General features: G+C 44.6%; 1 protein-coding gene across 1 annotated transcript in view; it reads right to left on the bottom strand.

Annotated features, from left to right (window-relative positions):
• myom3 (myomesin 3) overlaps positions 1-22,093 on the bottom strand; it is a 129,455-nt gene that overhangs the window by 20,870 nt on the left and 86,492 nt on the right. Inside the window, 8 exon segments of the mRNA XM_054740996.2 lie at positions 6,447-6,583; positions 6,756-6,800; positions 7,065-7,171; positions 9,981-10,137; positions 16,040-16,154; positions 16,340-16,404; positions 16,407-16,520; positions 18,664-18,790. Coding sequence (XP_054596971.2) covers positions 6,447-6,583; positions 6,756-6,800; positions 7,065-7,171; positions 9,981-10,137; positions 16,040-16,154; positions 16,340-16,404; positions 16,407-16,520; positions 18,664-18,790 — 867 coding nt within the window.

Genomic DNA, 22,093 nt, shown 5'->3' with positions numbered 1-22,093 from the left:
TGCAGCTTTGAGAGATAATAAAACATAAACAATAACATTCTCCTCCAAGGTCCATCACAGAGAAGCTCTTTTAAATGAACTCCTTTATTCCAAGAAGGAAAAAGATTTTATAATTAAAAATAATCATTGAATGAACTTTTGTCATTGCTGATTATAAATAATGAAGTGTTCATTGATCTGTGCTTAATGATATATGTTAGCATGTTTACTGGATGAGGTCATCAACATCTGCACTCACACAAGGACAGAGTAAAGTTAAGTTAACGGATGACACATAAGTTAACCTTTTGCCTAGATTCAGAGTCTACGAATCAAAGACGGTGTGTCTCTGAGATTCTTAGTAATATCCTCAAACGTGCCAACTTCTGGTTGGTCATTAATTCATAACATCAATCTATTATAACTACTTTTACTCTGGTTTTTCCCTCAGTTCAACTTCAGTTCAAAACCGTTCGAACAGTCAACAGTTCGAGGGTTCTAGAGCGAGCTTCAGACCGGCCATCTGAGCATAACCTCTTTAACCTGAAGCATTTTGACACGTTGTCAAAACCTTTAACCTTATTTGCACCTGTAAAGCTGAACCAACAAGATAGTTTCCTGCAGAACAAAGCTGACGCAAATTTCTTCAGCGTTTTTCTTAAGACGCTCGGTTTCATCCATCTGTCGTGGCCCGAGAGAGACATCTCTGGTCTGAAAGAATCGGTACCTCGGTATTACTCTACAGCCCTCCGGTGCCAGTGGTCATCCGACCTCACACTTTTAGATCCACCAAGAGGGTCTCTTAATCCGGGTAAAGTAGACACACAGATAGAGTCTGCATGTGGTTTTGATAATAACAACTTATAGCTTAACGCAAACCAAATTCTTTAATATCCAGAAATCAGCTATCGGAGAACCGGAGATTCTGACTCCATTACATTATATTCACACGTAGGTTCCAGACACCATCCTTCAGTTCTCATCCACTCACAGTAACTAATAGTTTAAACAATTTGTCAAGTCTTAATTGTTTGTAAAATAAATTCTTATTTTGTTTATAAACCTGACTGTTTCTTGAATCAAGCGAAGTGTGTACGATCCCTTAATGAATAAAAGAATCTTAGAATCTTCTGACTAAAACAAATAAAGACCAGGCAAGGTGGTGTTCTATAATTAAATAGAGTATTACAGCTTAATGGTCTCAAGTGGTGTTAATAATAATAAATAGCTCTTAAGCAATTTATTTAACCCAATATACTTTATTAACATTACAGTTAGCATTAGCAACTCCACAACATGACAGAACACCTTTGGGCTTGTGATAATTGTGGAGATAAAACATAAACGTTGCATTTTTTTTTTACCTGAGAAAGAAGAACAAATGAAGGCAGTGGAAGAGTTGCATTGGTATTAGCCAATAAGCCAAGAATAGTATTAACTCATTCACTGCCAGCCATTTCCAGATCAGAAAAGCCCTTTGCTGCCAGCATCTTTCAGCGTTTTCACTGTTTTTTTAAGAGTCACGGAACGTTGCGCTCTATGATGATGTCAACGGCAAAGCTTGGGGGGTTCGGGGTCCACAGAGAGGAGCCTGCGGGACCACTGCCCTAGCAAATTTATTGAAATAAAGAGTGTGTTGCAACTTTATGGCACCTTGTAACTGGCCCCATTGTGAGTTAAAGTTTTGTTTTACCTCACACGGTATTCATAAAGTGCCTTGACAACCCCCAAGGCACTTTACAACACCACCAGTCATTCACCCACACATTCCCACCCTGATGGTGATGAGCTACAATGTAGCCACAGCTTTTTTGGGGTGCACTGATGGAGGCGAGGCTGCTGAGGCCTGGCGCCTCTGGCCCATCCAGTCACCACAGCAGGCAGGGAGGGTGAAGTGTCTTACCCAAGGACACGACTGTGACAGACTAAGCGGGGCACAAACCTGCAACCCTCCAAATAAGGAGGAGGCATTTAACTCCTCTGCCACCATCCCTCCACTTCAAAAGATCTGAATTACCTAGTAGAGCAACTACATTTAGGTTGCATGTGTAACGGTATGAAATGACTGTTTTCCACCAAAAGTCATTTTCCCCCTCTCCTCTGACACAGAACTAGTCTGCATGAGATATGGCCTCAAGGTCTCATGCATTTGTTATAAACTGCTTCTTTCCAGCTCAAGAGAAGAATGAAGAAAGGACTCTCCTTTTAATAAATCAAATAACTTGTCATGTTCTGAGGGTGGAGATGGTGGACCAAGTGTGGTGGAGGGTTCCAGAGGCAGATGAGCAGGCACGGATAAAGTAAAAATAGTTTAATTGTAGAACGGGAGCGACAGGACAAACGAACATGCACAAAACGACAATGATCCGACGAAGACAGCAACAAGGAGGGAGGTATATATACACAAGGGAATCAGGAACACATGGGCAGAGTAATGAGGGACAGGTGAGAACAATAAGGGTAATCAAGGCAGGAGAGACACAGTCAGGGAGGCCGGGGTAGATCATGACAGTACCCCCCCTTAAGGGGCGGATACCAGACGCCCACAAGCCACACAGCACAGGAGACTCGGGAACGAACGAAGACTAGACTCGGGTACACATGACCAGGGAACACAGAAGACGTGACCAGGGAACAAAGGACTCAGTCCGGGGCTGCGGAGCAGGGGCCTCTGGGATCAGGCGGCACAACTCCGACTTACAAAAGTCTCCACGTACTCAGACCAGGGTCGCGGAGCAGGGGCCTCTCGGATCAGGCGGCACAACTCCGACTTACAAAGGGTCTCTCGAGCTCGGACCAGGAAACTCAGACTTGAAGACTTGACTTGGGACGGACCAGGAAACTCGAACACTCGGGACCAGGAAACTCAGACTTGAAGACTTGACTTGGGACGGACAAGGAAACTCGAACACTCGGGACCAGGAAACTCAGACTTGAAGACTTGGCTTGGGACGGACCAGGAAACTCGAACACTCGGGACCAGGAAACTCAGACTTGAAGACTTGACTTGGGACGGACCAGGAAACTCGAACACTCGGGACCAGGAAACTCAGACTTGAAGACTTGACTTGGGACGGACCAGGAAACTCGAACACTTGGGACCAGGAAACTCAGACTTGAAGACTTGACTTGGGACGGACCAGGAAACTTGAACACTCGGGACCAGGAACTGGAACACTTGACTTGACTGAAACACTTGACTTGACTGGAACACTTGACTGGAACACTTGACTTGACTGGAACACTTGACTGGAACACTTGACTTGATTGGAACACGAAGACTTGACCAGGAACATGAAGACAAACTGCAGCAGCAGGCGTGGGACCCAGCAGGAACTGCAGCAGCAGGCATAGGACCCAGCAGGAACTGCCGCGTGGAGGACCTGCAGGCATAGACCCTGCAGGCGTGGACCAGGAAGTAGGAAGAAACAGCAGGAGCGACGCAAGGGAAACAGGAGCGGCAGCAGGTACTCGGAAAACAGTCCTGAGCAGGTGCACACCAAGACTCGACTGGATCTACAGGCAGGCTCAGGTGAAGGGAAGCAGCCACGGAGTGGAAGACCAGCCCTGCCACTCCGAAGAACGCTGGCGTGCACAGGGAGTTTTACCTCCATAAAAACTCCAGAAACAGCAGCTTCCGTGAAAAAACGGGATGGGGCGAAAACAGCAGGAGGAGAACGACCCTGACCACCCCGAAAACAAATAGGATGCGCCAGGATCTCCCAGAGGGCTTCGACCACCCCGAGAACAGGTAGGACGCACCGAAAACACAAAACTCCAGGCCAGAAATCTCCCTCTGCTGAAAAGGAGAGAAAAAAAAAGATCCTCCAGAACAGACGTTAAGCTCACCACAAGTCCAGGTTGGTCGGATCATTCTGTCATGTTCTGAGGGTGGAGATGGTGGACCAAGTGTGGTGGAGGGTTCCAGAGGCAGATGAGCAGGCACGGATAAAGTAAAAATAGTTTAATTGTAGAACGGGAGCGACAGGACAAACAAACATGCACAAAACGACAATGATCCGACGAAGACAGCAACAAGGAGGGAGGTATATATACACAAGGGAATCAGGAACACATGGGCAGAGTAATGAGGGACAGGTGAGAACAATAGAGCTCCGGACCCCACGTGACTCTCAGTTAGTGGACGCCATTTTGGCATGCAAAAAAGGTAAACAAACACGGATGTAACCATGAACATGAACGGGATCCGCTTGGATTTTACTTCGTCGGAGTTTACTTCACACTTTAAAACAGAAGAAATCGTTTTATATAGTCAGAAATTAAATAGACTAAACATCTCCGACCCTTACCGTGCCCCTGGGATACTTTTTAAAAACGCCAGAAGCTGTCGGAGCGGGCTTCTTACCGGCACAACACCGGACCTGACCGGGGAACCCCTTGGGATTCCCCCGGCCGGAGGAGCTGGGGAGAAGGTCTGGGACTCTCGACTCTACTGCCCGCTCCGACACCAGAAGCTGTCGGAGCAGACTTCTTACCGGCACAACACCGGACCGACCGGGGAACCCCTTGGGATTTACCCGGAGGAGCTGGCTCCGGCGGCTGGGGAGAGGGAAGTCACGCTACTGCCCCCGCAACCCGACTCCGGATACGCGGATGAAAATGGATGGATGGACGGACAAATAACAGATTTACACTTAAGTAGTCTCGGTGAGACAGATAATAGCAATCCACAGTGCTTTTTATGTGTGATCTGATCAACCATTGCTTAAAAATGAAATACAGCTTAGTCGGTTAATTGCTGTCATCATAAAACACGGAAACGGCAGCACGCAGAACTCACGAGGCAACGTTTTACGTGATGTTTACTTGCTGCTATGAGTAATAAGACAGAAAAAGCCACGCCAAAATAAGTTTAGGAAGCCCACTAAGAATCATAATAAAAGCATTTAAAATAAATACCGTACACAGTTGAGGAAACGTTGGTTTAAATACCTGATATGAAGTGGTCGCTGCATAAGCGAAAACCTTTACTCTCGGGATCCCACAGTTTCATTTTCGCCTGGTCACTAGCGCGTTTTATTACAATGATCCAATGTTTGCGGCGCTCCGGATCTTGGGGAATCCTGTAGAAGGCTCATTCCTTATGTCGTCCGCGTCTGTTCTGCATCCTGGGGCACAACAGGAATCTACCATATTTCCCGTTTGATTGAGTTTTCTGACAATAACAAATAGTCCAGCTGCCGGCTTCTGCATGCCAATTTGGCGCCGTTTCGATTTGAACTGTTGCATGCCGGGAGAAGTGACGTCAACTCCCGGAGCTCTATAAGGGTAATCAAGGCAGGAGAGACACAGTCAGGGAGGCCGGGGTGGATCATGACAGAACTCTATTTTAATAAAGCTAATCAAACAAAGTGTTAGTCAATAAATAAGATGTGACCAATCTGTGAATCAAAATATTAATTACTTTATTATAATCCTATAGAATATAGTAAGTAATATGACTTTAAATGTTTCCACTAGGACTGATCTCACGTAGCATTAAAAGACATGACACATAGCTTTCACTGATCCAATCAGAATCTGCCAGAGCTGACGGAGGCGTGGTTTTGGTGGTGTTTGGTACATCTTTTCATTCGACCGTAAATCAAAACATCCGAATTATAAAACTGTGCCCACGTCATCTTTAGCGCCAGTTCAAAGCGTTCTAGAGAAGTTGTCGGAGTGGCTAATCCGTAACTTTCCTCTTCAGCCGAAAGAACCAACGACAAGCTGGATAAAATCTGTTGCTGTTCCAACTGCTGCAACGGTTCTTTTCAGAATAAAAGCTGAGCCATCACGGCCCAGGTTTGGGTCTCACTAGATGCCAACAAAATTGTCGTGACCCGGGAGTATCTCAAGACTGGTGGTCGGCTCCACAAGGTCAAGCTGGACCTCTACACCTCCTGATCTAGACGGGGACTTCCGCTAAGGGTATGTAGGCCGACAAGAATGGCGTCGAATGTGTATATGAATCTCCTAACCAAAGCTTAACGTGAAAACATCACCTTCACTCCCATCAGAACTAATCGCTTCTTTGGATTTGCTGGTTCTGAGCAACAGTCCACATCACACCATTCTCCGTCTCATTCACCTTAGTTACACCATACATTTAGTGTTAAAGTTAGTCTAGTTTTAATCTGTTTAATAAATCTTTAAACTTTTTAAACTTGACTCTCTCTTCTGTTGTCTCTGAGTGAATACGAAGCTGTTTTCTAATCTCTGCAATAAAAAGTTTCAATCTTCTGGTTAAAATAACCCAACAGATCCATAAGGTTGATTTCATATTTCTTATGGAATCCTACATCTTATGGCTTATTAAATGACTTGTAATTTAAATCATTACACATGTGAGTAATCAAATCAGATTTTTGGGGACATTTTTTTTGCCTTTCAAACAAAGGCAGCTCTCAGCTGTTTTACAATGTCAGAGAGTATTCTTCCTAAGCTAGAGACAGAAGATGACCTACTGGAGAGCTGGAGATTTCCCGGTCATTGAAGATGAGACGAAACTCAGCAGACTCGCTCAAACTCTCAGCCTGAAGCCAAAGACGCACGTCGCCTCTCTCAGAAACCTCCACCTGCCAGCCTGACCTCAGAGCGATCACTCCAAAGAGGAAATGAAAGACAAATCAGTTCAGATCACAAGATTCATGTAGAGACACCAAAGATACTAGGAGACAAAAGGTCACATATTAACAGAGATTAGAGCAATTATGCAGATCAAGGAGATAAAAGGAATCAGATGGAAGTGATTATATTATAAAGGTGGTACATACAGGGATTTCTGATTTGCCAGCTGAGCCCTTTCAGACGTTCAAGGTCTGCAAAACAGTGAAACGAAATATAAGCTGATGGTTAATGAATTTTTGTACAGCAGTGTTTTGTTGTCAAACTACCAGCGAGTCAAACAGGAAAGTAGATTAAAAACATGCTGAGCTGAACAGGTGATCTTGTAGAAGAGGCTGCTGGAGAGAAAAGCTTAGTAACCTATAAAAAATAAACACTAAACTCCTTCAGGAACTGAGAAACAGATTAATTTGTGAGTAAACTTTGCTGAAATAAGGATCAAAGCTTCAACAATTTACCTTCAGCGGTGAAATTGTAACTGGATGAAAGGTAGGGGGTGTCGCTCATCTCTACGGCATACAGACCCAGATCCTCCTCAGATGGGTCTGTGAAGGTCAGAACGGACCTGACAGACAACAGTTTAGAGCGCGGCAGATGTATGTGCACAGCTTTGAGTTATTCACCAAAAGGAAGTGAACAGATTTGGGAAATATTGACAAGTTGCCGACTTGCACGGACATTTCTTATAAAAGCTGTGGTACGTCGTTTGAGGTTTTTAAAGTCACTTTAAAAAACGTGACTATCTGACCCTGTTCGCTGCTTCAAAGTGGATAGTCTTTCTTAATTTTGGTTTCCCCTAAGCCCCTCCCTCTGGCCTCTACAGCAAAACAAATTATTTACGTGAGCTGAGAGCGTTGACCAATAGAGTTCGTTATTCACAAGACGGAGCTGTCATCAGGCGTGTTTCCACTATCAGAACTTCAGGGTAATTTTACCGGAACTTTGCATCATAGGCACGTCTCCGCTTCACCGGGCCAGCTGAACGGGCCGTTTTCAGGAATCAACAGAGTACCTGAACAGGGGTAGGTACTCGGAAAGGCCCAAGTGGAACTTTTGCTTAACTCTCACTGATTGGTTATAACTCAGCAGGAAATGACATCAGCAGACGCCATCCAAAACAACCGGCATTGGTAAAATTAGAATAGAAATAGCAAATAAGCACCATTCGCACAGCTTTAAAATAGCCGTATTTGTACCTGATGAAGATTTCCTGTGGCAGTTTCTTTCTTGTTATGTCTATATTTATGGTTTGTTTTAGCATCAACGGTAAACCTGGTCAGTACTTATTTTTGTTTTGATTTCGTGTGATTGATCCAGTGTAGGGCTGCACAGTGACACTGTTGTAGAAAGAAGGTCATGGGTTCAAATCCCAACCTTGGGTCTTTCTGCATGGAGTTTGCGTGTTCTCCTGTACATGCGTGGGTTCTCTCCAGCTACTCCGGCTTCTTCCCACTGTCCAAAAACATGACTGTTAGGTTGATTGGTCTCTCAAATGTTGTCCTTAGGTGTGAGTGTGCATGGTTGTTTGTCCTGTGTGTCTCTGTGCTGCCCTGCGATGTACTGACAATCTGTCCAGGGTGTACCCCGCCTGCTTGCCCAGAGCCTGCTGGAGATATTCACCAGCCCCCCGCGACCCTGTGTGGATAAGCGGATATTGACCCTTTGCACCGACATCACCTAATCACGTGGGTCCACCATGGTGGACGGCAAAAGCATGTAAACAGTGAGCGACACATTACTGAACAAAGGGTAAAGTAGAGCCTGAAATTGTTTTTGTGATCAAAACAAAAACGAAACTCCTCCAGCATTCCTTCAACTAGTTCATGCCCAGTTCAGTTATCAGAAGAAGTAGCGCATCTAGCGGGGGCTCATAGAGAGCGGTATGTTAACTAGCTTACCAGCGTTAGCTTACAGTCTCTCTGCAGCTGTTCACCGATGTAAACATGTTGCTGACTTTGCCTAAATTCACCCCTCTGGATTTATAACTTTATGCTGTAAACAGAGTTTCACTTTATACCAAAGATGATTTTTAAAAAGGCCGGATCCCTACCAGCTCCTGTTGCTGGTGGTGTTACCGGGTTCAGCTGCTGCTCTCACACCGGAATGAGAAGATCTCTGAACGCCGACGCTCATATAAATAAATAACGTAATTTTAACACACGTAGTCGTACATCGGAGCTTTAATATTGTTAATAATTGTCTCGCTTTACACTACAGTGGACGGAGCGCAGTCTCCGTGGTGAAATACCCATCCATCAGGATTATCAATAACTTGTATAAACACATCACATTTATCCCTGTCTCTGTCTTCCTCGTGAAATAAATTAACGTTAATCTTACCCGGTAAAAACATGTTCGCTGCTAATCTGAGGGCTGCTAGTCCGCTTGATTGATTGATCGCTGCAGTTCATCTCCGTCCTCAGTCTCCATCAAAGTTATTAAAAAAACAAAACGAGTTGAGTTTATGTCCTTTTGCAAGCTAAAACCATTTTACTGTCAAATCAACTAAATAAAAGCGATAAAAGGCTACAAACTGGCTTGTTTTGACTACCTTCACTGGAGTTTCTATGGGTGTAAACGGTCTTTTTGCCGTCCCTCATGGTGAAGGGGGCGGTCACATGAGTGGCATGTCGTCACGTGCAAAGGGCCAATAGACAATGGATGGATGGATGATCCAGTGTAGTGTGGTGGGTGGGAATTAGGGGTTTTAATTAGTGCTGAATGTTCTGTTTAAAAAATTCCTTGTTCAAAAAAAAAAATCTGCTACCAAAAGTCCCAAAAGCAGTGGAACCCCCGCCGCAACGACGTCATTCACAAGGCTTTGTCTTCTCACGGAGCACCGTTCTTCTGGTCATTGAATGCCACATTTTCCACCAAGCAAGCAGCTCTCCCGGTCCTCCGAAGGGATTAGCGTATCTACAGATTAAAACTTCAAATGTTACTATGGACACTTTTAGGCACTGATCAGTGACATCAATCACTGCCGAAGATGTCGCGACACGCCAACATCTGTGCAAAGACCTGAAAGGGTTGAATTTGTGTGGAGACAATGGTTGAGAGGACCAGGCGGGAAGTTCTGACAATGAAAACATGCCTAATCATCGAGAATGCATCCTAGTTCCCAGCATGCACCACAAAGTGACGCTAGGCTTGTTTGCAATGGAGTGACCAAAACAAGTGCAGAAGTAACCGATTGCCATGGAAAATTTTAATGGAAAATTTTAATATTTCAAAAGTCCTTCTGTGAATCTGTCTGTGAGATGTTTACGACAGTTGAGTAGAATTCACATCGGAGGCGCTTTTAAAAGATGGAGGGAGCTTCACGATGTACAAGGGCTACGGACCACAGCTCTAAAGTTTCTTTAACTCTTTACCTCTTCTGTTTGCTTTCTGTTTTTGTTCTCTTTGCATCGATGGGCTCTGTGTAGTTCCTGCTCCAGAGGAATTCGCTCTCGTCGTTCTTTTCAACAGCCTCGTAACCCAAAAATATAAAACCGTCCTCATCCACACCGATCTCAATGTCTTTGGTGCCTGACGACGAAAACACAACATATATGTCAAAACTGGAATGCTTTTTCTTTTCAGTTAAATCATTTTTAATGGCAATCACATGTCATCATTTATTTTGGAAATTTAAACTCAATGTATTTTTACCCTCATGTGATGTACAGATGCATTAATCTTGAGTTTATTTATGTCACAACTGCCAGTTTTAGTCCTGTTCCTTGGTAAATGTATACATGTTATTGCGTTTGGGTTAGCCATTTTTCCTTGATTATTCCAATAAATGCTGGTTTATAGATATTGGTGTTATTTAAAGCTGTCATTCTGCCTGTTGGCTGTTTTTTCAGCATATTTTTGTGGACTATAGACCACAAAAAGAGGGCCCTCCCCTGCTGACCACTGTTGATATTATCTGTCAGTTGTCAATAAAGTGAGCTAAATCACAGCGAAATAAAATCCATCAGCATGGTTAACAAATGCAGCACAGCAGGCCTCACAAAGAAGGACAGTAACATACATTTTTACAGTATAGGCGGTGGTTAACAGCCAAGAAGCGTTCTAGTAGATGATCCCATCCACATTGTGGGGTCCAAAATATCATGACAGAGAAAAAAATTACAGCATCTCCCCCCACGTGTCCAAATGCGAAAAAGTTCTTGTCATTTAATGGCCTGTATGTTTTCTTATACAATTATGCGCGGCTGCAGGGTACGAGTAGCTGGGGGAGAAGCACCGGCTGAGTGGAGGCGGCAGCATGGAGGAAAACTGTGCTGCAGATCAGTCCTGAGAAATAAATGTGTGTGAAATTAACAACACTGATGTGCTGTGTAGTTCTGTGTGACCCGCAGTAATGGTCTTATTACAGTAATTGCACAAAAGCGTTGAGTAACTGGAGCGGGCAGCCTCCACTGTTGTTTGTTTCGTGTTTCTGTTTACGTTGCTCATCAGAATAAACGGAGAATCTATTCAGCTCCAAAGACCAACGGTGTCATGGCGATCCTTCAACGTTAACCTGCACAACTTGGAAGAAACTCAGTTACACCTTCATTGCTTCAGCTGTGTGAAGTCCACACGGTCAGTTCTGAGGACTGTCGCCGGACAGCTCATTAGCTACATCCAATGGATCTGAAAGCTTTGTAACGTTTTGATCATCTTCAAAAAAGATGTGCTAAATAACTTAATGTAGAAATATCTAAATCTCTGAGTTTTGTTTTGTTAGCATAAATCACATAAATAGTGTCTGGATAGTGGCTACAGAGGCTCTTTTGCCCTCCAGCGTTGTATGCATGTGTGCTATTACCTGGTTGTAAACAATAATGTTCAAGTGGTCTATACAAGTCAAATCTGCCCTGACCATATCTGCATCTCATCAACATTAAATAAGTCTGTATTTAAAGGAAAAGTTTACCTTTTTCACTAATTCACTGCAATTGACGACTAAAGCCTCATTTGCAATTGCATTTTTTAATGGGGCGGGCTTGGGAACGAGCTTGCGCACCTTGAAAGTGAAGATCATGGCTTGAAAGTTGATTTACATCCATGTGTGTCGCACGTTGTGTGATCATGAAGCAGACAATTGTGCAAGCACCTACAGCGCAACTCTAAACCTGCCTCACTGCCACCTAGGCTTGACTGAATAGTGTTTACTGTTAGCCTCAAGGACAACCTGCTGGCTTGATTATCACTTGTGAGTCGCTTTGGACAAAAGCGTCTGCTAAATACATAAACATAAGCCTATTTCCAAAACAGTTTCAGCCTAGGTGACGCCTTCCTGCATCTAATCAAAACAACCATTCAAACACAATCGGTCTTATCGACATCAACAAATCGTCGCGGGGTGGAGATAGGGGCATTTATAGGTAGTTTCAGCTCTTTAAGAAACAAAAGACGGTAACAATGGCATGACTCTCCCATATTCCAGTCAGAATTCACAAAGCTCCTTGGATTAGAAGCGAAACGTCTTCAAGAAACCAAAGAAGTCCTGTTGCCTTCATTCAAATATTTTGAATTAAATGTTCTTCAATTAATAATTTTCAGAATCAGAATCAGAATCAGAAGTTGGCCATGTGGGCCATGTGGGCCAAGTCACAACATTAGGAAATTGCTGCGGTATTTTGGTGCAGAAGGTAAGAAAGAAAAAAAAATTAATTAAGAGATAAGCAAATATTGAACCGTCACCTTATCGTGGTGGAGGAGTTTGGGTGCCCTAATGATCCTAGGAGCTATGTTGTCTGGGGCACTTAGTGCCCCTGGTAGGGTCTCCCATGACAAATTGGTCTTAGGTGAAGGGTGAGACAAAGAACGGTTCGAAGGATCTTTCATGGCGGTTAAAACGAAGAGTCGGAGTACCCGGCCCGGAGGGTTACCGGGGTCCCACCCTGGAGCCAGGCCTGGGGTTGGGGCCCGTGAGCGAGCGCCTGGTGGCCGGGCTTTCGCCCATGGGGCCCGGCCGGGCCCAGCCCGAACCGGATACATGGGCTCGTCCAACTGTGGACCCACCACCCGCAGGAGGAACATGAAGGGTCCGGTGCAATGTGAATCGGGTGGCAGACCAAGGCGGGAGCCTTGGCGGTCCAATCCCCGGACAAGAAAACTAGTTTTTGGGACATGGAACGTCACCTCGCTGGCGGGGAAGGAGCCGGAGCTTGTGGCAGAGGTTGAGCGGTACCGGCTAGATATAGTCGGACTCACCTCGACACATTGCATTGGCTCTGGAACCGGAGACCTGGAGAGGGGTTGGACACTCTACTTTGCTGGAGTTGCTCCGGGTGAGAGGCGGAGGGCTGGGGTTGGCTTTTTGTTAGCCCCGAGACTCTCTGCCTGTGTGTTGGGGTTTACCCCGGGGGACAAGAGCGTAGCTTCCTTGCGCCTTCGGGTCGGGGAACGGGTCCTGACTGTTGTTTGTGCTTATGGGCCAAATATCAGTTCAGAGTACCCACCCTTTTTGGAGTCCCTGGGACGAGTGCTAGATAGTGCTCCATCAGGGGACTCCATTGTCCTGCTGGGGGACTTCAGTGCTCACGTGGGCAATGACAGCTTGACCTGGAGGGGTGTGATTGGGAGGAATGGCCCACCTAATCTGAACTCGAGCGGTGTTTTGTTATTGGACTTCTGTGCAAGCCGCAGTTTGGCCATAACGAACACCATGTTCGAACATAAGGATGCCCACCGGTACACTTGGTACCAGGGCAGCCTAGGTCACAGGTCGATGATAGATTTTGTAGTCGTATCATCTGACCTGCTGCCGTATGTTTTGGACACCCGAGTGAAGAGAGGGGCGGAGCTGTCAACTGATCACCACCTGGTGGTGAGTTGGATCAGATGGCAAGGGAACATGCCGCGTAGACCTGGCAGACCCAAACGCATAGTGAGGGTCTGCTGGGAACGCCTGGCAGAAGAACCTGTCAAGACGGTCTTCAACTCCCACCTCCGGCAGAGCTTTGACCACGTCCCGAGAGCAGTGGGGGACATTGAGTCCGAGTGGGCCTTGTTCCACTCTGCGATTGTCGAGGCGGCTGTTGCTAGCTGTGGTCGTAAGGTGGCTGGTGCCAGTCGTGGTGGCAACCCCCGTACCCGCTGGTGGACACCAGAGGTTCGGGGAGCCGTCAGGCTGAAGAAGGAGGCCTACAGGGCGTGGCTGGTCTGTGGGTCTCCGGAGGCAGCAGACAGGTACCGGATAGCCAAGCGGGGTGCAGCAGTGGCAGTTGCCGAGGCAAAATCTCGGGCGTGGGAGGAGTTTGGTGAGGCCATGGAGAAAGACTATCGATCGGCTCCAAAGAGGTTCTGGCAAACTGTCCGGCGCCTCAGGAGAGGAAGGCAGCAACTCGCTCACACTGTTTACAGTGGGGATGGGGAGCTGCTGACGTCAACTGAGGCTATAGTCGGACGGTGGAAGGAATACTTTGAGGAGCTCCTCAATCCCACCAATGCGCATTCCGAGGAGGAACCAGAGCTGGGAGGCCTGGGGATGGACTGTCCGATCTCGGGGGCAGAAGTTGCTGAGGTAGTCAAACAACTACACAGCGGCGGAGCCCCGGGGGCGGATGAGGTTCGTCCTGGGTATCTCAAGGCTATGGATGTTGTAGGGCTGTCATGGTTGACACGTCTCTACAACATTGCGTGGTCATCGGGGGCAGTTCCTAGGGAGTGGCAGACCGGGGTGGTGGTCCCCATCTTTAAGAAGGGTGACCTGAGGGTGTGTTCCAACTATAGGGGGATCACACTCCTCAGCCTCCCTGGAAAGGTCTACTCCAAGGTACTGGAGAGGAGGGTCCGATCGATAGTTGAATCTCAGATAGAGGAGGAGCAATGTGGTTTTCGTCCTGGCCGTGGAACTGTGGACCAGCTCTATACCCTTGCAAGGGTGATGGAGGGGGCATGGGAGTTTGCCCAACCAATCCACATGTGCTTTGTGGATTTGGAGAAGGCTTATGACCGTGTCCCCAGGGGCACCCTGTGGGGGACGCTCCAGGAGTATGGGGTGGGTGGCTTTCTGTTAAGGGCCATTCAGTCCCTTTACCAGAGGAGCGTGAGTTTGGTCCGCATAGCCGGTAGTAAGTCGGACCTGTTCCCAGTGAGGGTTGGACTCCGCCAGGGCTGCCCTTTGTCACCGATTCTGTTCATCACTTTTATGGACAGAATTTCTAGACGCAGCCGTGGTGTGGAGTGTGTCGAGTTTGGTGGCAGGAGAATCTCGTCTCTGCTTTTTGCGGATGATGTGGTCCTCCTAGCTTCATCCAGCTCTGACCTTCAGCTCTTGCTGGGTAGGTTCGCGGCCGAATGTGAAGCGGCTGGGATGAGGATCAGCACCTCCAAATCTGAGACCATGGTTCTCGACCGGAAAAGGGTGGCTTGCCACCTCCGGGTCGGGGGAGAGGTCCTACCTCAAGTGGAGGAGTTTAAGTATCTCGGGGTCTTGTTCACGAGTGAGGGTAGGAGGGATCGGGAGATCGACAGGCGGATTGGTTCGGCGTCTGCAGTGATGCGGACGCTGAGCCGATCTGTCGTGGGGAAGAGGGAGCTGAGCCAGAAAGCCAGGCTCTCGATTTACCGGTCGATCTACGTCCCAATCCTCACCTATGGTCATGAGCTTTGGGTAATGACCGAAAGAACGAGATCGCGGATACAAGCGGCCGAAATGAGTTTCCTCCGTAGGGTGGCCGGGCTCAGCCTTAGAGATAGGGTGAGGAGCTCGGACATTCGGGAGGGACTCGGAGTAGAACCGCTGCTCCTCCGGATCGAAAGGAGCCAGTTGAGGTGGTTTGGGCATCTGGTCAGGATGCCTCCTGGACGCCTCCCCGGGGAGGTGTTTCGGGCATGTCCTGCCGGCAGAAGGCCCCCGGGTCGACCCAGGACACGTTGGAGAGGTTACATCTCCAATCTGGTCCGGGAACGCCTTGGGGTCCTGCCGGAGGAGCTGGTGGACAAGGCCGGGGAGAGGACGGCCTGGAGCTCCCTAGTTGGGATGCTGCCCCCGCGACCCGGACCCGGATAAGCGGAGGAAGACGAGACGAGGCAAATATAAGAACTAATAAAACACTCATGAAAAAATTATTAATGCAAAAAGTGGCAGGAAGTAGAGAAGCAGCTATCTACTCCGTGTAGGTACTAATCTGAGTGTTTGCTGAATGTTTCAAGCACAGCATCGGGTCACGTGACTGGGACCAATCAACTTGAGTGGGCTGCCCTAGGATTTTCATTCAAAAGTCCAACTGCAGAGGGGAAGAAACTGTTTTTGTGGCGAGAGGTTCTGGTCCAAATGGGTCGGAGCCGTCTGCCAAGTATTCATTCGAATACTTTGAATTAAGTGTTCTTCAATTAATAATTTTACTAAACTTGGCATTTCTTTGAAAAAAAAAGCAATGAATGATGCAACGTTTGAACCATGTACAGTTTGATTGTACAGAAAGTATGTGTTTTGTGTACTGACCTGGCCGAGTGTTAGCTACGACTGGCTCTGAGGGCAGAGAAGCTGGTCCCACTCCAGCTTCATTAACAGCTGAAACACGGAAACGGTAGGTCTGACCCCTCTGAAGATCTGACACCTGGATGTCGTAGCGAGCACATCAAATATTTACCAGGCACTGAAATTATTCAGTTTATGATTTAAACATCTGAAGCAGCAGACACACTCAGGTATCAAAAGGTTCTGCCAGGTGGGCTTTTAGAATAAAGACTTTTGTACTGTAAAGCGTTCCCTTTAGAAAATCAGCTCTGTTGTTGCTCTCACCTTGTAGCGCGTGTCAGTGATTGGATTTTCGTTGAGGGCAGTCCAGCGGTCTGACTGGTCGCCCTGCTGATTTCCAGGAAGTAGCCAGTGACGGGGCTTTGACCTTCATACAGCGGAGTCACCCACAGGAGCACCAAGGAGCCGTTTCTCACCTCCCTGAACTCCAGGTCATGAGGGCAACCTGAAAATCAGAATTTAATAAACAATACAATCTTAAGTTCTTTTATAGTGGCCCGAGAAAGTCAGAAATAACCGTGAAGTCACAGCAAGAGCAGAGACTTTTGTTAATCTACCCAGACTCACCCAGAGGCAGAACGTGGTAGTCAATTTGTGCAACGATTTTTAGTCACTTTTAAATTATTAACGGCAGAGAGGAAAAGCCATTTGAGAGATTAATGAGCTGCTCTTCTGAAGTTACAGATTTTACTGAGAATGTCTCCATTCTCATCATTAATGTCACAAAATGCTGATGTGATCAAGGCTGGAGATGAACCGTACAGGAAAAGGCTTCCATGAACCAGCGGACATGGTCACTGTTTAAAGTGACAAAAATGGTGAGGTGGAGCTTCTTGTTTACCATGGAATTAATCTGGGAGCAGGCATTTTCCCACTTTTATGTGGAATCTCATCTCCATTTGACACACTGTGATTACACTTTAGTCTTAATTTTCCTGGAATTTGAAATAAAAGAATAACCGGTCCCTCCGACCACCACCAGCAGGCAAGGCGGGTTTAGAGTCTTGCCCAAGGACACAACAGCAGCATTCTCTGGCGGTAGCCGGCATTGAACCTACAACTTTTTGATTAACCGCTCTACCTTCTGAGCTACTGCTACCCAACAAATAAAGATGTTTCTGAAGTTATTTGCACCAGATACCTCTCACAGGAAGCGATTTCAGAAGTCTGACATTTTTACGACCTTCCACAATGATTTGTTTCAGGACTCTGTCACTTTGGGAAAAACAAGCAGGAGCTGGCTACGCCCACCCACCAACAGCTCAGTCTACTATAGGGAGGGGCTCAGTGTAGAGCCGCTGGCCCTTCACCCTGGAAAGGTGAGAGGAGGTCAATGCAAATGATGCAAATTTTTCCCATTTGTGACCAGTGTCAAGAACATCAAAAAACGCAGCAAAATTCTCCCACAACTACGTCATTCACACGGCTTAGTCGTCTCACTGAGCACTGTAAAAAATAGGGCTTCTTCTGGCCACTGAACGCCACATTTTACATCACACAGCCACTCTCCTGATCTTCCGAATGGATTAAATGGCCAGACTTCGACAGAATAAAACGTTTATTGTTACTGTGGATGATTTCTAGTGCTGATCAGTGAGATCACTCGCTGCTGAAGCAGTCACGATATGCTGACGTCTGTGAAAGTCCTGAAAGGGCTGAATCTGTATGGAGACACAATAGCTGAGGGGACCGGGCCTTCGTATCTCCATTCCAACAATGGAAACCCACCTTATATCTCACAGCTTGCCTGGGAAAACCCTGGACTCTAACTGGATGAACTGGGAGCACCGGCTAACAAAAGGAGGGCCTGGGGATCATATGAATTCTATAGTTTCAAGTGATTATTTACAGAAATTATAATATACTTTGGCTACAAAATAGTGTTTTTCTTCATAAATCCCCATCCAGAGGGGGTGTTAAAGGACATAATAAATACCACAAGCTAATTCTGACTCAAGGCTGGTATTTTAAATACCATTTCAGCTACTTTATTATTCACTTAACCGCTGACCTCAGCCATTACTGCGTACTTTAACAACACAGCAAGCAAATAGCTTATTATAAGGCTGGTGTTTCATACTGGCCTGTTTGTTTTTGCTGTTAGATAACGACACACACACTCTCAGCGGTGCGGGTTAAATAAAAGTAAAATGGCAGCATGTGGAAATGGGTCCTCCAGTTGATGGATGGTGTTTATTTCTATCCCACTTCCTTCGCTGCAGACGGGGTCAATAAACAGATCGTAGAAAACGCAGCCAGGAAGGTATCGATGGAGCCTCAAACTCTCAAAGCCCTTGAGCAAATGCAGCACTCGGTAATGGCGAATCATAACAATTAAAGTCTCGTTTGCAGCTTGGAATTATGTTGCAGTTGCTTTTGTCAAATTTGCATGTTTGAGCTTTTGCAGAACGAAGCATGGGAGGACATTTGGATGCTGAAGATGATGCTGCTTCCATCAAGTTTTAAACTTGTTTTCGGATTTTTGTTGCAGCTCACAACACCCATTAAATAAACAACAATAAACTACCTATGGATTTATTTATTTATTTTTTACAAAATATAAAGGTTTTCTCTTTTGTTTTGTTTACCTGGTTCTGGCATTGTCCACTTCTCACACAGGAAAGCTTCGCTGGCATCAGACGGCCTCCCGATACCGACCACGTTGGCGGCAGTGACACGGAACTGGTAGAAATGTCCGCTCGTCAGGTTAGACACCTGTTGAAATGAGACGAACAAAAAGAGCTGCAGCAAATAAAACTGTGCTAAATTGCAGGTGGTTAATTCTACTGCACATGGGAAAATTTAACATCTGTTTAACAAAACCCAAAGCTTCACGACTTAATGGAAAAACTGCAGCTAAAGTGCTCCTATAAGCACAGCAAGAAAGATCCTGCGTCTCCGGTCTGCTTTACATCGGCTCGCTCTGTGATATTTAAACTCTGAATGAGTCCCATCTTGTCTAAAAGAACTCATTGTTCCTCATCATCCCATCAGATCTCTTTACTCTCAGACGAATGGTGGTTCACAGAGTACCCGGGTCCAACAGGAGACTGGGACTTCAGGTTTTTAGACTCCTGTTCTGTAAAACCAGGAGCCAGTCGGAGAACAGAACACACAAATTCACTCTGCAATAAAATCTTAAACAAATAATGGTAATACTTGCTTTTACAGTCCACTAATTACTAAGTACTTACATGGCAATTACATAGTAAATTAAAGTGTAATATTGTTTCTGAGTTCTTAAACAGTTATTACCATGTAAGTCAGGTTCAATTCTAAGTTTTTATTTTTATTAATAATTCCCAGTGCTTCACACAATAATTACACTTCATTACAATTACACACTTTAATTACACAATTATATACTTTAACTTACAATGTAATTACCATGTAAGTACTTAGTAATTAGGGGACTGTAAAAGGAAGCGTTACCCAAAGAATAACAATAACTCAAAATATTTATATTTTAAATGTATCAGCCAGTCGTTATTGATTTATTTAATGTTACTCCAAATTATTTGTTCTAAAATTTAGCTTTTATTGGTATTTGCCTCAAAATTAGCCATAGTTAATGACTTGATTTTGTGTTTGGCGGGGAAAAAAAGTAAATTCCACCACGTTAAAGAAAAACAAAATGGCCCCATTTAGCCACCATAATGACCTTTAACCTTTTAGTTTCCACATCAAGAATGAAGCAATATTTTTGCTCTAATGTAACGTAGGGAAGAAATAATACAATACAACAATGTTGTGACATTATTAACCCTTTGATGCATAATGGTCACTACAGTAGACAGGTACTCAAAATTGTTATTTATTTGTTTTTGCTATTAAGCACAGCTGTTGAAGACTTTATTGCATTTAATCTCCTCCATTTGGACTTCAGTAAGCCAAGCCAACATATTCCATGCTCAGAATGCGTGTTGTCCACTGAGATGGACATGTAATAAAATATTTGTAAATTATAAAATGTTACAAAAAATATTTGTTGAAATTTGTTTCATTCACACCTAAAGATGAATGAAAAAAATTGTTTACAAAATCATGGTTGAAGATTTCATAATTCATGCATCAAAGGGTTAATATTAAGGTGGTTATTTTGCTTTTCATATTTATGAATTTAGAAACATAAATAGGAATTTCAAACTCAGAATATTGACATTAATTGTTAAAATACAACCATAAAACCTTACCAACAGATGGCCATTAGGGTCAAAAAATCCCTGGAAGGGCAATTTTCAAACAAGTACTTTGTCAGATTGGTCAACCAGCAAAAAGACAAACACACCGGACTCCCTTTCATCACTGGCAACGAGCAAAGAGGTAAATGTGTAAAACAACATTCATGAATGGCAAATGTTTGTAACCGATTGTTATGAATCAATAAATGCATTTTGTCCTCACGGGCTCACGTAGAAGGAAACATTGGGTCTAATTAGGTGTCACCAGGAGACCTGCCCCTATGTATTTTAGACCCGATTTTTATAGTTATTTGTCACGAAACCACCAATACTTTTCAACCAATGGGCATCATTTAATTCATTTTCAAAAATTTTGATGGATTTCCAAGGATTAATGGTAAAAACTAGACATCGTCAACTTGAAAATTACTTTAAAAACTCAAATTATGACTTTAAAACCGAAAATTATTACCATTACACTGAGTCACATTATTATTACTTTAATCTTATTAACCACATAAAAATCTTACACAAATTTTGACTCCTAATTATGACACGGAGTCATAAGATAATGTCTGACCCATTTTTTTCTTTTTGTTGGCAGAAATCAGCTTCCGTACGGGGAGATTTCCCAGGAAAATCAAGTTGATTTTGTGTAAATATTACAAGCATCAAATTAAAAATGGCATGATAAAATGAAGCAGAATCTTTGCGGCTATCTTTAACAGATCAGTTATTTATCTGGTTCTGACAGATTTCTGTCCTTGTACTCAAGTCTGTAAAACAGCTTTTGCCCATTTGAGTCAAAACGAGTCCTTACACAGCAGAAGTTTACGTGTATGAAACGCCGCAGCAGGAACACAAGTTCAATCACACTCCTACTCCTGATTCAAGACCAGATTTCATAAAGTATTAAGTCAGCTGCTGCAGCAACATTTTCCTGAACCCTCTAGACATTCGTCGCTCCACGAGGAGAGGGGAATCAGCTGTATTGATCCGTTCATTGATCCTTCTATTTGCAGCCACTTAGATTCTGAGACCCTTATCGCCTCCGTGAGCAGAGAGCAGATCTCTGCTGCTTTCTCCTATCTCCAAGCGACTAATTGACCAAACCAGAGGCAGCTTATTCATAATAACAACAATGGCTATCTGGATCCACTTGATTAGATGTAAATCCCTACACGATTCGTTTAAACTGAACAGCAGCTTTCCCATCAGTCTGATGTACATGTGACATGAGAGGCTGAAGGTTTTCAATAAAAAGGATCGTTCTTCCACTAGGTGGCAATCTGTTTACACTTAATTACACAGAATTGTCTTTGTTTTCCTTTGGGAAAAATGTTTTGTACAGCAATTTATCAGAGGAAAGCTATACTTTCTCTGTTAAAGTAACACAAATAGAATATTTAGAGGACAATCTGGGACTTAGGAGATATGTCTAAGCTATTGATTACATTTCCAAGCAATATATTTCACTTAATTCACCCGGTTATTATTCTTAAAGCTTTAAGTCACACGCTTCACCTGTGTCCTGGCTAGCAACAAGCTGATTTTTTGATCGGTTACAAAAGGTTTTTTAATATTTTAATTTAAGCAGATTTTAGACAATAAAAAAGCATCAGATATGGTCTTTAAAATACTTGTAAAATTATCCTGAGTAACTTTTACGATTATTGATCTGAAAAAACAATATAACCCAAAATACCACAAATGAATGGTTATCAAACATTGACGCATTAATATATTAAGCAGTGTTGGGAACGTTACTTTAAAAAAGTAATTAGTTATAGTTACTGATTACTTTGTCAAAAAGGTAACTCAGTTACTAACTAAGTTA

The sequence above is a fragment of the Nothobranchius furzeri genome, chromosome 5 (assembly GCF_043380555.1).
Source record: "Nothobranchius furzeri strain GRZ-AD chromosome 5, NfurGRZ-RIMD1, whole genome shotgun sequence".
NCBI classification, from domain to species: domain Eukaryota; kingdom Metazoa; phylum Chordata; class Actinopteri; order Cyprinodontiformes; family Nothobranchiidae; genus Nothobranchius; species Nothobranchius furzeri.
The sequence above is the reverse complement of the archived record's forward strand: the minus strand, read 5'-3'. Positions and strand labels throughout refer to the sequence as shown.